The sequence below is a fragment of the Alexandromys fortis genome, unplaced genomic scaffold (assembly GCF_014885135.2).
Source record: "Alexandromys fortis isolate MF-2015 unplaced genomic scaffold, M_Fortis_MF-2015_v1.1 scaffold_7, whole genome shotgun sequence".
In the NCBI taxonomy this organism is placed as follows: domain Eukaryota; kingdom Metazoa; phylum Chordata; class Mammalia; order Rodentia; family Cricetidae; genus Alexandromys; species Alexandromys fortis.
The window spans coordinates 4,161,635-4,176,808 of record NW_026067920.1 but is presented as its reverse complement, the minus strand read 5'-3'; the positions used below and the strand labels follow the sequence as shown (position 1 = coordinate 4,176,808).

Here is a 15,174-nt window from a genome sequence, read left to right as displayed (position 1 = left end):
AGCTTCCATCCCCAAAGACTCAGAATGACTCAGCTCACAAAATCGACAAAACTGCAGATGATATCACTTTTGCCCAGAGAAATTCTGGCATTTCTGAGAATTAACCAAATGCAGTGTAATGTGTGTGTGGAAGCCAAAAGCCCCTAGTGGCTAGTTCTACAATCACTGTACATGAAGTGGTAGTTGCCATATGGGCCTGTCCTTGTGTGCCCTGACAGAACAAGGGGCCTGTAAGACTCTCAGCAGCTGCAGAATTCTCCCAAGGTCACACAGAGAGCCCCTCTGCAGGGCAGCTGGGCACTCCTCACACCAAACTCTCTCCCCAGTAATATGCTACCTGGCCATGTTCCAGCTGGATGAGCTCGGCTTCCAGCTCTTCTGCAGCATCATCAAGTCCCAGCCTGTGCCCAAGACTTGCAAGGTGAGCGCCACTGCCCCCAACACAGTACTGCGGTTGAGGTTACCAACCAGGAAGGCAAGAATCTGGGGCAGATGTGCATCTGATCGACCCCACTTTTTGTCCTCTAGCTAGAGAAACTGGCAGGTTCATCTTTTCTCTGCTTAATGCCATCTGACAGCCCTGTATAGTACAATGTTGTCTATCTCTGACTGTCTGGTTGGTTTATGAAGGACCGGCTTTTCTACCTGCACATACCCCATGATGAATAAGCAATTAGAATTATCTTAAGCAAAGGCTTCATTTTTATGACAAGGAATTTAAAATTGATGGCATCTTCTCAGTGATGCTTTGGGACTGCTCTGGCCAGTTCTGCACTTGGCGTGATCTGGACTTGGCTCAGGCTTTGCTGCCTTGTGCTGGAATCCGTAAGGACTATTGAGCAAACATCCACCTTGCCTCCTACACTGAGTCCCGCAGTGCTGACTCAACAGATGCTTGGGGTGTAGATCACATACTGCTCTCAGGAAATGAACAGTGACCCCAGGCCAGTTCCTGGTCACTGACCAGCCTAGGGAGCTCTGGAGGCTTGTGACGACAGCTCAGAAAACCCACATGGAAGGCAGGCCTTGTGGCTTATAATCCCAACAGTTTGGGAGACTGAGTTAGGAGGCTCAGCCTGAGTCCCTGTCTCATAGTTAAAAGAGAGAGAAAGAGGAGAGAAAAAAAGATACAGAGAAGGAAAAAGAGGGGAAAAAGACTGAGGCTAAAGACCATCTTATAATATTCCCTTGTTGGGTGGTGGTGGTGCACGCCTTTAATCCCAGCACTTGGGAGGCAGAGACAAGTGGATCTCTGTGAGTTTGAAGCCATCCTGGTCTACAGAGTGAGTTCCAGAAAGGCTCCAAAGTTACAGAGAAACCCTGTTTTTAAAAAAACAATAAATAAATTAATAAATGTGGAATATTCCCTTACCCTGTGTGGACTCCAAAGAAAAAGAAAACTCCAGGGAGCAAAGCTGCAGAGGTCGATTGGTGACTGACACAAGGCCTCCCCTTGTCCACTCCATACTCCATGCCCCATTGGGTGATTCTGGGCCCATAAGGGTCCCTCTACCTGTCTCAGAGACCTAGACAGAAGCCAGGTGAAGAAGAAGATCCAGCTGTTGGCACCAGGGTGGCCTGTCTTAGCTGCTGCTGCTGTGGTCAGGAGTGACACGGCAGAAAGTATCACAGCCCAGGTTGCTTGGAAGGCAGCCTCCACTGGGGACGCTGCCCATTCCTCCAAGACCACAGGCAGAAGAGCTGAAAGTCACCCCACACTCATGTAATAAGAACCTTCCAGATGGCCAAAGGCTACTTTTTATGTAGAGTCTCACTCTGTTGTCTTGACTGGTCTGGAACTCAATATATAAACCAGACTGGCCTCAAATTCACAGAGATCCTCCTGTCTCTGCCTCCCAATTTCTGGTATTAAAGATATATGCCACAATACCAACCAATGTTTTGTTGGTTTTTGATTGTGTGCATGTGTCACAATGTAGATATGTGCACATATCAGTGCCCTCAGAGTCCAGAAGAGAGCCTTGGTGCCCCTGGAGTGGGAGTTACAGGCAGTTGTAGGACACCAATATGGGTTCTAGGAACTGAACTCCGGTCTTTTGTAAGAGCAGGACATGATCGTAACTAGTGAGCCCTCCCCCCAAGTCAGGGTTTTCTTAGACGCACAGGGAGTCCCTTCCCCCACTCTGGCAGGATCTCTGCCCCTACATCCCAATGAGAACGGTGGCCTTGACCCTGCTGAGATGCTGGTGTGAAGGTGTGGGGATGAACAGGGGAATAGAAAGAATGCGAGGATGTACCCAAATGGGATTGGACCAGCACAAAGGAGGTGAGAACCCCAGAGGCCAGCTTCCCCTTCAGGTGCCAAGACTGACAACTGAGAGATTAGGAAGTGGGTGATAGGACCCTGGCCCTGGGTAAGGACTGAGAAGATGAGAGGCCATAGAGGTAGGTGATGAAAGTGGGCAGGCTGCCTGCCAAGCGGGGAACTGTGGAAAGCTCTGGAACCATGGTTCTCAACCTTCCTAATGCTGCAACCCTTTATTTTTGATTGTAATGTAAATATTTGATATGCAGGATGGTCTTAGGTGACCCTCGACCCCCACGTCCAAAGGAGTCATGACCCCCAGGTTGAGAAATGCTGCTCTAGTTGGTGGCCTCTGTTTGGAATGGGGTTGCAGGCCACAAGGAATTGATCCTCACAAGAGATAGGTGAGGATGAAACTGATGAAGACAGGAGTCACACTGGGAGGTCATACCCTTATTCGCCGTTGTCCTCTCAACTGGCCGTGTACTTCCAGGGTCACCTCCCAAATACATTTCCTGCTTCCCAGTACCAGCTGTGTTTCTTGTGTCACTACAGAGCTCTCCTGGGCTCTGATGTGGTCCCTGGATCCTGCAAACAGGATGATGGCATAACTGTAGCCCCAGGGCCATTGACTGTCCCTTCTGATTGGCTTTGGAGACTGCCTCAGTCTCAGGGCTGAGGTCAGACAGCAACTGTGAATGGTCAGATGACAACCCACCTTCCAGAGCTCAGGGCTTTCCCAGCCCTAGCCCTGCAGTGCTATAGTGACAAGGTTGCAGGGACAGAAAATGACATTATTACATTCCCAGCATTAGACATCCCACTGGACTTAGGCAGGGTAGGAGGCAGGCAGCCCTCTGTGTGTCCCTGTAGCCTCTTACCCAAGAGTGGAGCAAAGGGCCTTCCAGGCCTGGAAGCTGGATAAATGTCCACCTGCAGTATGTGTGACCCCTGAATGTCACAGCCTGTTCTGGCCCTTAAGAGGAGTGCTGGGGCATCAGTGGGTGGTGTCTGAGCCACAGCCGAGGTGATCAGGGACTTTCTACCTCAGTTCCTCAGGTTCTTCTTTAACCCCTTGAACTTGTGCTCATGGATCAAGGACGAGTGGAGCCTCATCTATGAAACATCCCATGTGAAGGAGAACTGGATCGACCCTCTGATGAGGTGGGTCAGCTGTGGCAGGATATTGGGTCTCTGAAAACTGTCTGGTGCCTACTCCAGGTGTCTCGGGCTGGGGGGGGGGGAGGGCTCCTCATTCCCTTCCTGCTCATGGAAGCTCTGTGAGAGGCCAGATCATGACCCAGGTCAGGGTGAGAGGCCAGAGATGCAATGGATCTACCTACCACAGCAGGTGGCAGGGACAGCGGGATGCACGGTGGAGCTCCTAGACTCCTCTGAGAGAGAGGACTGGGTTAGCTTCATGTCTTTCTTCCTGGGGACGGGCAGATAGGCTGGACCCAAGTACACTGTCTATGTGCTAGCTACGGCCCCATAGTGGGGTTCCTCAGAGCTACTCCTTTGCCAGGAGAGCTCTCCTGTCCCAAATGATCCCCACTGTTAGCAGTTAGGACAAACTCCCCCAAATGAGGAGACAGCTGTGTGCTATTTCCACACTTACCACAACCCTCTCTGGGACCAGCCTCAGCACAGGCCTACAGCTGCTTCCCCACACCTACCCTGAAGCTAGAGGCCCAGTCCAGGCGTAATCTGATGAGAACCCTTTGCTGTTAGACCTCGGGGCAGCCTCTCTACCTCTGTGTAGTCCTGGTTCTAGGATTGAGTCCGGGCGGTGGTGGTGCGCGCCTTTAATCCCAGCACTCTGGAGGCAGAGGCAGGTGGGAGTCTGAAACCATCTCAAGCCATGCATCTCCCCTTGAGGAGCCTAACAGGAGGAAACTCTGAACAGGCTGCTCACGATAGCCTGGGTCCACTCAAGATCTGGAAAGTGAACCGGGGATTCCTAGACCTCTGGGCCACCTATCAAGACCCATCTGAAATCCCTGCTCCATGGGCCCTTGAGGCTGAACACAAGGACAGTTGGATGTCCCTTAGGGGAATGTGGCCCTCGCCCCACCCCCACTCTTCCTTGCACCTGTCACCAACAGTTCTGCTACAGAGCATTCCTTTCCCTTTGCCAGCTTCTTTTCCCTGTTCCCAGCTACCTCTGTCAGTACCATATGCACCGCCCGTACGCTAGTTCCTGCTCATCCTTAGAGAGCCTCACATCCCTGAAGTGGGGGCGTCTCAGCCTCCCAGCTCCCCTATCCCGTGGACCTCAGTTTCCTCATTTGTGCAAAGGGAACCTTGATGCATGTACTGAAAAGTGTGTCTTAACTGACTCACAAGTTAGTGAGGAAAAGTCACCTGCTCACCATCGCCTCACCCTGAAGGACAGCCAAACACTAAGGGTCGTTCGGATCCTAGGGGCCAGCTTCTTAGTGACCTGTTTAGGATGCAACTCTAGCGCCTTCTCCACTTTTGCCTTCAAGATGGCAGCCAGAGGTCCAGGAGCTGATCAACCAACTGGAGGGAGTGCCAACCGATCAAATTCCTCCCTTGAAGACCAAGGCCAAGGTCACAGAGCCCAAGGAATTCAACCTGACTGTGCCAAAGCCCCGTGCCATTACAATGCCTGAGCCTGTACCCACTGTGGCCAAGCCAAAGCCTGTAAGTTGGGCATTTGTGCTGAGCATGGGTCTGTACCAGCAGGATGTTCAGACGGGGAGAGCAGACTGTAGGGGCCTCATTGGGCAGCAGGGCTCCTCCAGGGTCAAGGGTGTACTGGACCACCCAGTAGTATTCAGTGACCCACAATACACCCCCCACCCCCCACACCCTCCACACCTACACAGAGAGGGAAGTTGGCTGATCCAGAGGCCATCACATTCTGAACCCAATCAGGAGGTGCTAAGTGATACTACCTAGCCATTGTTTAGACCTGCCTGGATTATGCTTAGAGCTCACCATTAGTCATTGCACCCACCCTCCCCATTAGATAGTATGCTTGACAAACACGGTGTATATGCTGCTCAGGCTTGGTCAGGATTGTCTGCCTGAGTCCCAGAATGCCTGGCCCCTACTCTGTCTGTCTCCTCTACTGAGAACCTCTCTATCTCCTGTTTGTTTCTGATTTATCAGTCAGGATGCTCTGAACTGCCAGTAACAGGAAACTGTAGGCCAACTTGCTTAGACAACAGATCACCAGTATTAAAGTAGAAATAGGCTTCAGATATAGTTTGATCAGGGTTACAGTTCTGTTTCTCTGTGACTGCCTTTACTCTAGTCTCTTCTGTAAGGGAATTTCATCTTTAGACTAACTTAATCTCATTTTAGTTTTTTTTTTAATGAATCCAGGTCTTGTGTCTACATTGTACATTCATTGTCTAGGACAGGAAAGAATATATTGGGACAAGAGCTATTCAGAAAAGTCTGATTGGTCCTGCTCAGACTGTCTGAGTGCTAAATCCTGACTAGACTGTGGATTCCGCAAGCTCTAACACTGGATTCAGTCTCCTGGGTCAACCTGGTCCTCGTAGAATGAAGGACTATAGAGGAGTAAGAAGAGATGGCCCTGAGGCTCCCACATCTCACCCTAGTTCCTCCATTTTTCAGGTCTCAATGAAAAATCTCTCATTCCAGAAGCTCTGCTGGGTCTCCCGCTCATATTTTCTCCATATGTTTACAATCTGTGGATCTACTCATGGCCTGGCTCTTCCTCCATTTTATTCACACCATATTTCCAATACAGGTGGTTAAGTCCTGGCTTAGAGAAGGCATTCAATAAATATGTGTAGGGGATGGATGAGTAGATGGTTGCAGGGGATAGATAAATAAATGGCTACATGGGTAGTGGATAGATGATAAGTAATCAGATGTATGGATGGGTAGATAGGTTACTGGGGCTTTGTTGCTAAGCAACTCCACAGTTTCCCCATTTTCAGGATCTCTGATATTTCTGGTGCCAACTCCTCAAGAACTAATCCTGCTAGCCACCTCTCTTTCTGTTTGTTCTGCTTGACTGAAGGACAGTTGTGCTTGTCCCCTCACTATGGCATAGTAGACCTTCCCAGAGCTCACTTCTGTATTGGCAAAGCCTGTGTCCAGCACCTTCCATGCTCTGACCTGTGGCCAGGACTCCTTTTCACCTCCTAGGAGCTATGGGTGCCTGAAGGCATAGACAATGAGCCAAAAATACACTCTAGTCTCGGGCAGTGTCCTTCTACCCCCCCCCAAGTTGATGGGCAGCCAGGGGGGTCACAATGCAATGGGGGAGGGAGAGGGGAAGGAAGGAGATATAACCTTCCAGTATGGACTCAGAGCATGGAGGACACAGGCTTTGTCAATACAGAAGTGGGCTCAGGGAAGGTCTATCATGTCATAGTGAGAGGACAAGCAGAACTGTCCTTCAGCCAAGCAGAACAACCAGAAAGTGTGAGTGACACATTCTCAGGTGGGCTGGAACCAACATAGCTTCTCCTAATTGTCAGCAAGAAAGAAGCCAAGAAAACAGGCCCTTGGTAGAACCTTTTGAAGCAGGTGGGCAAGACTGGAGATGGCCCTAGGTGTGAGGGACACAGCCACAGGGGAAGGCCGTGATGAAAAAGAGCACGAGGGTCCCCAGTGAGGGTCATCAAAGCTTGGAGCAGAGCAGCCAGAGGAAGAGGAGAGTTTTAGGTTTGGATGAGCTGACTTAGCCATATCTTTGAAACATGCAGAGGGGAAGGCAAGGACTGGAGAGACAGGCTTAGGAATCTCAGGCTCAAGGGTGACCAGACTGGCTCCTCACCTGCCCCGTGATGGACACAGCTCCTCCAGGTGTTGTCATATGAGCGGCGGGCTACGTTCCTGGCACCCGGCCACCCGCACGGCTAGCTTTATACCCGAAATAATTACTCGGAAACTGTATTCTTTTAAACACTGCCTGGCCCATTAGTTCCAGCCTCTTATTGGCTAGCTCTTACATATTGATCTAACCCATTTCTAATAATCTGTGTAGCCCACGAGGTGGCTTACCAGGGAAGATCTTAACCTGTGGCTGTGTCGGGTGGGAGAATCATGGCTACTGACTAACTCGGCTTCTTTCTCCCAGAATTCTGTTCAGTCTACTCTGCCTACCTAATTTTCTGTCCTATCAGGGCCAAGCAGTTTTCTTTATTAGTTAACCAATGAAAGCAACAGATAAGATACAAGACCCACCTCCATCATCCAGGGACTATGACTATGACCTGGAGAACAGGCCAAAACTTAAGGTCCCTTCATAGCACAGACAGCTTGCCTTTTTTTTTAAAACAATGTATGGCACTCTCTGACCCCTCTGCCTACCCTTTCTGTCCTAAGAGCTGGCTGCCTCCCCTTGGACACCATGGCTTCTCATCTGGAACAATGGCCTGCCCTCAGTGCCCTGGCCTTACAGCTCTGTCTACCCTACCCCAAACTTAACTCTAGACCCTATACCTGCTGCCTGTCTGACCTTCTACCCTATGGGTCACTAACCACAGACTTGCTTTCCTCTCTGCCTCTCCACCAGGTCCCTCAGAGCACCTACCAGGAGCCCAAGGAGCAGCAACTTCTGCAAATGATCAAAAGATACAACCGCCGGAATGCTGAGGTGGTCATGTGGGGCCCCTGTTTCCCTAGACACCCCATTGGGCTATGAAGAGCAGGGGAAGGGGAGAAGGCTGGGGACCTTAGGCATTCTACCATCAACCCCCACACACACATGCACAATGGCCTGTGGACCCTGGGTTACCACTGGTGGGGAAAGAACAGCATGGTATCATGGCAGGAGCTGCTGCTGAGAGCGAACATGGACGAGCTACGGTGTGCCATGCCCCGGTTACGCAGGGATCCCCAAGCACAGGTAATGCCCAGCCTCGGGGTGAGCCCAGTCTTTATGGTAGCATTTTTTTTTTAAGATTTTATTTTCAATTATGTGTCTGTGAGGGGGGATGTGTCGTGTGAGTGCAAGGACATGGAGAGACCTGAAGAATGGTTTCAGCTCTCTTGGATCCAGAGTTGCAGACAGTTGTGAGGGGTGCCAAGAATTGAACTCAGGGCCCCTGTAAAAGCAGTGAGAGTTCTTAACTGCTGGGTCATCTCTCCAGCCTTGACTATGCTACACTCTTAAGATGAGTAAATATGATCTTTAAATTACAGTCCTGCCTGAACAGCTGAATGACACTAGGTAAATTCCAGGGGCAGATGGCAGGGGGTTTGGGCCACCTTTCAAGAGTTAAGTTTCACGTCAGGCGGCTCCCGCGGACTCCCGTTCCTCACGCGGCAGCGGGTGGCCGTTCTCGAGGCATGTCGCCGCGGTGGTGGGTTCGGGAGCCCCCTCTTGGGCGCCCGTGGGGCTAAAAAAAAAAAAAAGAGTTAAGTTTCATTCATCCATCCATCCATCATGTCTTTATCTTCAGGAAACCTTTTTAAAGATATGACTGTTTTTTAAATATTTAAGAAGAAAAACAAATATTCAAAACCAAAAACAACAAAGCTTGCCTAAGCCACCTTACTAGATTCCACATTGTTGGTCGTGATTTGGGCAGCACTTCAGTTTCTCGTCCGCATCCCGTTAACTGAAGTCAGTCAGAGGTGCTCAGCTGGGGCGGGTGGGACCGTCGCAGTGGTAAGAATGGAGGAAGACAGCCTCTCCGTGTAGCCGCTATGGTAGCATTTTTCATATGCCATAAAATTCTTCCTTCTGGGGCTGAGGATGTAGCTCTGTTGATAGAGTGTTGCCTGGCATTCATGAACCTGTGGGTTTCATCCACAGCACCACATAAGTCAGGTGTGGTGGTACATGCCTGTAATCCCATGTAGTCTTTAACTCAAGAGTTAGAGACAGAAGGATCAGTAGTTCAGGTCATCCTTGCCTGTGACCACATGTGCCACAGCACACTTATGGAAGTCCAAGGGCAGCTTGCAGAAAGTGTTTCTCTTCTACCATTTGGTCCCAGGGATTGAACATAAGACATCAGACTCAGCAGCAAATGCTTTTACCCACTGATCCAGCTCCCCAAACCCACACAGAAAGACAAGAAAGACTGGTTGTAGCAATGCCCACCTTTAATTCCAGCACTCAGAAGGCAAAGATAGTCCATACCTTTTTTAGTTTGACCCAGCCTAGTCTACATAGTGAGTTCCAGGCCAGCCATAACTAAATAGTAAGACGCTGTCTTAAAAATAAAATAAAATAGACAGGTGGTGGTGGTGTATGCCTTTAATGCCAGTGCTTGGGAGACAGAGGCAGGTGGATCTTTCTGAGTTTAAGGCCAGCTTTGTCTACAAAGCAAGTTCCAGAACAGCCAGAGCTGTTACACAGAGAAACCCTTTCTCAAAAATACTAATTAATTAAAAGACTGGGTGACTAGGGACCATCAGAAAGAAGTTCTGACCTTCTTTCTGAAATAAATGAAAGAGAAACTCCTTCAGGAGTGGGGCCATCTGGGGCAGCTGTTTGAACAGGATCTAACAGCTGGGTAGTCCCAGGGCCATGTATTCCAGTCAGCAGCATGCTTGGGGCTCTGATGGCGGCCTTTGTGGACTTTCCCCCCAAACTGGCACTTAAGGTCTCACCAACTTTTATCAAGGGACAGCAAGATGCATGGGGCAGGCATTCAGCCCAAGAAAAGGGAATAGGGCAGTGGATAACTCAGCCCTGGGGGATAGCAGAGGAAAGGGATACTGAATCCCGAGGAAGTCAGCAATCCTATATGGTGACTACAGTCCCTAGGCCTAGCAGACCCTTTCCTCTCCTTGTTCCTACCCAGAAGGTTAAGCACCCCAGCAAGGCTTAGAGTGCAATGGAAGACAGAATGCCATCCTGAGGGGCCAGGGTCGGCACATGTGGATAGGTAGCCAGAGTGAGGACAGAAGGGAATGGGCAACCTTCCCAGGGACACTAGACAGGCACAGATGCCGGACTACCTCTGCCTGATTTACAGGAGTTGGAGAAGCAGCAGCGGCATCAACCTGCACCCCGAATACGCAGGACTCCACATCTGACCTTCTACAAGGTGAGGGCCTCCTGGCCTATCAGACTTCCTCTTCAGACTTCCCACCTGCCTGACTCAAGTAAGGCTCTAAGAATGGGAGCTGGAGGAGGCAAGGGACCCACAGACAGCTTCACCCTTGAAGTAGAGAGAGCCTAGCAGGGGACAAGTTGGAAGGGTTTGATGGCTGATAGCAGGACACTTGCTTTTGAGACACCTACCATCCATTCCTCCTTTCTGCCACAGCCTAACAACTTCCCAGTCAAGCTGAATACAGCCACCATCCTTCGAGAAGGGGCCTTATACCAGCGGCAGGTGGAGAAGGAACTGCAGAGGTGAGGGGCAGATGGCATTATCTAATTCCTTCCTTTCCACCCTCAAGGGTATTGACCTCAAGAGAAAAGCCTAGAATAAGAGCCTGTTGTCAAGCTGCTCAGCAGAGAGGAGGGGGAGGCACTGAATTCATTGAGGAAAACACAAGCAATGCCAGGGCAAGGCATGGCATGGTGGCCCACATATTAATCTTAGCTCTTGGAAGGCTGAGGTGGGAAGATGGAGAGTTCTAGGCCAGCTTGGGCTACAGAAAGACATTGTCTCAAAATAAACAAGCAAAACTCACTTCAGTTTTTCCAAAGTTCTCAGCAACAAATTTCTCTCCACAAGTCAGCAAAACTTACAGTGGACAGCAGCTCAGCACTCTCTGGAGACAGCACCAGACCTGGTGGGGTTGGGGCTACATCCCCAAGACCTCTCCCTGAAGGTGCTAATTGCAGTTCCCAGCTGGCTTTCCCTAGGCCTGTGGAATATAAATCAGGTTTCAAGTCCCCTCCTAGGGTTTGATTGGCTTTCTAGAACAGCTCACGGAACTCAAGGGCACACTTACTTAATCTACTAGTTTGTTGGAGAGATGCATAGAGCCTATAGGAGAACCTGTGGGTGTCACCCTACTCTACTGAGGTGCACACCCTCTAAGATTCTATCTGCTGAGCTGTCCAAGAGTTCATGTGAATTTGCATTTGCATGTTGTGGAGTCCTGGGGGGAGTAGGTGTGGTTGGCGACAATGCTGGCCTCGTGAAATCAGCTCAACAGTCTTCCCTGTGCCCTCCTAGATCCCAGCACTCGGATCCAGGTTTTGTCCTGGTCTTTCTGGTGACCCACCCCATTCAAAGCTACTTAGGCATGGCCAGCTAACAATCAAACAAGCAGCCAAAGACAAAGTCCAGATCTGACAGCTTCACAGTCCACTGCCCATCTTTGAACATGAATCCCTTACAGGAGAAGGATGTGTGACCCGGAAGGTGTTGTCCTATTACTGTTCTCCAGTTCAGTCATGAAAGCCTTTCAGGACTCTCAGGCTTCTGTTAGTTCAGTTCCAAAAGTAGGAGTGGCTCAGCTCACACCGCCTGTCCCCTCCAGGATGAGGTGTGACTGGGGAAGGTCACTACCATTTCTTGCCCTGAGCCTCTCAGGACAGTAAAACAGTATTGAATTTCCCTTGTTCTGCTACACATCAGTTCATGCCTTCAGCTGCCTGGGCCATGCCTTGCCGCTAACACCCAAACCTTCCCGTGGAATCTTGGAATCAATCCCTGTGTTAGTATAGACCTGACTAGCAAGTGGCTGACTCTCCTTGGTCCATTCTCATTTATACAGAACAAGGAACTCCAGCTCTTTCAGAGCAAGAACACACAACTCAGTCCTACTGTTTGCTCCATGCTTTCACTCAACAACACCTTTCTCAAACCAGAGCGTAAGATGTCCCTTCACCAGCCTGTGAGCTTGCTACAGCAATAGACACCATCTGGGTGTCTTCTCATTCAGTTCTGTTGTGGCACCATCTACCTGGAGGGGATGGTAAATGCCGCAAGGCAAGGGCTCTGTCCTCAAAACTGTCTACCCCAAGATGCCAATTGTAATCATCAAATAGGTTTTGTTGTTTGTATGTGTCATTTTGTTCTTGCAATGCGGGGCATCAAATCCGGGGCCTTGAGCATGCCAGGCATGCCCCCTACCACTAATCAGCACCCTCAGGTCCCCAGGTAGTTTTAACTGTGCTTCTAACCAAACATATAATTTGGGGTTTCATAACCCCTTTCTTTTTTCATGTTTAAGACTTATTTTTTATCATTTAAGATGCATATCTCTGTGCGTGTATGGGCATGTGTGTGCAGGTGCTTGAGAAGGCTGGAAGATAAACTGGAGCTAGAATTAATAAAATAAATATGAGCTGCCTCCTGTGAGCCAGGATGTGAACTTCAATCCTCCTGATAGAACAGCAAGTTAAAAGCTAAACATCTCACCCAGGCAGTGGTTTAAGCCCAGCACTCCAGAGGCAGAAGCAGGCAGATCTCTGTGAGTTCAAGACCAGCCTGGTCTACAGAGCTAGTTCCAAAACAGCCAAGGATACACAGAGAAACCTTATCTTGAAAAAAACCAAAACCAAAAAAAAAAAAAAAAGGAAAAGGAAAAGAAAAAAAAAACACTAAACCGTCTTTCTTGCGTCCCTCCCCCATTTGATTAATTGGCTACAGAAGCTCAAAGAACCTGGGGTCAGGCTTAATTGCATACAGCAATCCATTGTAAAAAGCTTGACTGAGGGCACAGAGAAGAACTGCCTGAACAGAGAGTAGAAAACCAGGCTCAGAGCCTTACACCCCACTCAATCACCAGCCTCCAGGATCCTCCACCTGCTCAGTTCTCCAGAAACTCATGTGAACCCTGACCTTTATGTTACTTGGGGATTTGACATGTGTGTGATTCATGAAATTCTTGGTGTGCGCGGTTACCTCCCCTCCTGTCCAGTTTCCTGGACAATGCTGAGGGTGAAGCGGAAACTTCCAAATTCTGCTCCTGCTTGGGTCTTTCTGGTGATCAGTCCCATGCAGGAGGCGCCCAGAGACTACCTGTCCGTGCTTACCTCATTTGCATAAGAAAGACACTTGGGGCCTGGAGGGTTGGCTTAAACGTTAAAGGTTAGGCTCACAACCAAAAATATAAGAGTTCGGTTCCCAGCACCCACAGCTGTCCCTCCAGGTACAAAAAAAAAAAAAAAAAAAAGATACTTGGAAATTCTCAAGTGTTTTAGGTATCCAGTTGTATGGCAAGAAATGGGGATGAAAACCAGGTGCATGTCACAGTGTCAGCAATCTCTGGTCCTGCTGTGGTGGGAGGAAGGCAAGCAGGGCTGTGTCAGGCTCATGGCTCCATTTTATAGAGATAATCCCTGCTCTGTGAGTGAGAAAACAGACCAGGGTAGGGAAAGACTTGGCAAATACCTAGTCCCTTCCCCTTGACCACCCTTGCTTCTAGGACTCCACCCATGGGCCGTGGTGGACAGACAGGGACAGAGCAAGAGCGGACAGAGAAGTGGATGGAGGGAGGGTGAGGAGATGACGGTGGGTACATGGGAGAGACAGGCAGATGTGATTGTGGGTGAGCAGTATGGCTGAATGTTGTTTGAGGCTGTCCCCGCCTGAGAGGACCTATGACCTAATGGTCTTGATCACGAGGATTCCAGCTGCACGTCTGTCTCCCTTCCCCTAGAGTTGATAAGCTTGTAGATGGAGCTGGGGACTTCTCCGAGTTCCTCGAGTGGCAGAAGAAGATGCTGGCCAAGGACCTGGAGGAGCAGCTAGCCGCAAGCGAGTGCCGGCGGCTGCAAGGAAAACTGAGCCACGAGGAGGCCATCTTGGCCCGGCAGAACCTCATACAGGAAAACAAGCAGAAGGCCGACCAGAAGAAGGAGGAGGTGATGTACACTGTGTGGGAGTGGCCAGGACACAGTGGGACTTGAGCAGAGAGATCAAGTACCTAAACTGTGGTTGGCTACAGCCTGCTAGTCACAGTGACCTACATGGAGACATGGTTTCTTTGTCCCCATCCTAACAGCCAGGGGTCCATGAGAGTTTCACGTTATGTGCTGATGGTATTCCTGCTGCTTCCCAGAGGCCGCCCAGGTCTAGATTTCAGCTTTGTCTCTCCTTGGATGTGTCCCACCAAGAACAAAGGCATTCCCATTACTTCTTTGAGTAGATTCCCTTGTGAATGTTTGTGTTTTTATTTATTTATTTATTTTGGATGAAGGGTTTCTCCGTGTAGCTCTGGCCTTAAACTCAAAAGGTCCACCTACTTCTGCTGGGATTAAAGGCATGCACCACTGCCGCCCAGGTTGTATTCCTTTGTAGGATTTGCTTTTCCTTTCTTCATTTACTTTGTTCTGCTCTGTTTGGTGCTAGGAACTGAACCCAGGATTGTGCCTGAGATGGACATGCTCGGCTACCAGTTAAACCCCCAGCAGAATGTTTCTCTTTTGAGAGTTTTTAAATTACAAATTCCATTCCACTAGAAATGTAGCTCAGTAGTAGAGTGCATGGCTACCGTATGCCAAATCCTGGGTTCGGTCCCTAGTACTATACAGGAAAAACCAGTACAAATAAATCAAGAGAAGGGAGACATTTCATTTAGCTGGATGTGGCGGTTCATACTCAGTCAGCCCAGCATTTATGAGGGTGAGGCAGGAGGATTAACACGAGTTCAAGGGCAATTTAGAGAGTAAGACTTTGTCTCTAAAAGAAAAAAACATGTTTTCATGCTTAACAGTTATAGAACTTTTGAAGCAATTTCTTCATGCTAACTGAGTTGTTGTGCTAGTTTGTATATTTTAAAGACTTGGTCCATTTCACTAAGTTGTCAAATTTATAAGTTTACAAACTTGTAATATTCTTCTAACATATTTTTTAAAAAAATTCTAGCCAGGTCTCCATATTGAGATCTTGTCTGTATTAGTCAGGGCTCTCTAGAGGAACAGAACTGATAGAATTAATATGTATCTAATACACAGATGCATGCACACAGATATATATACATATATATATATATATTGTAATATATGTATATTATGTATTTTACATTGTACT

The 15,174-nt window shown here is 49.1% G+C and overlaps 1 protein-coding gene across 3 annotated transcripts in view; it reads left to right on the top strand.

Annotated features, from left to right (window-relative positions):
• The window catches only part of Cfap99 (cilia and flagella associated protein 99), a 45,629-nt gene that overhangs the window by 16,928 nt on the left and 13,527 nt on the right, over window positions 1-15,174 (top strand). For 2 of the 3 annotated variants that reach the window (XM_050141359.1, XM_050141360.1), the window contains 8 exons: window positions 327-421; window positions 3,318-3,430; window positions 4,756-4,933; window positions 7,794-7,874; window positions 8,052-8,126; window positions 10,210-10,281; window positions 10,504-10,592; window positions 13,802-14,006. In XM_050141359.1, coding sequence (XP_049997316.1) covers window positions 327-421; window positions 3,318-3,430; window positions 4,756-4,933; window positions 7,794-7,874; window positions 8,052-8,126; window positions 10,210-10,281; window positions 10,504-10,592; window positions 13,802-14,006 — 908 coding nt within the window. The remainder of the gene's footprint in view (window positions 1-326; window positions 422-3,317; window positions 3,431-4,755; window positions 4,934-7,793; window positions 7,875-8,051; window positions 8,127-10,209; window positions 10,282-10,503; window positions 10,593-13,801; window positions 14,007-15,174) is intronic. The other variant, XM_050141361.1, reaches the window with a different exon arrangement.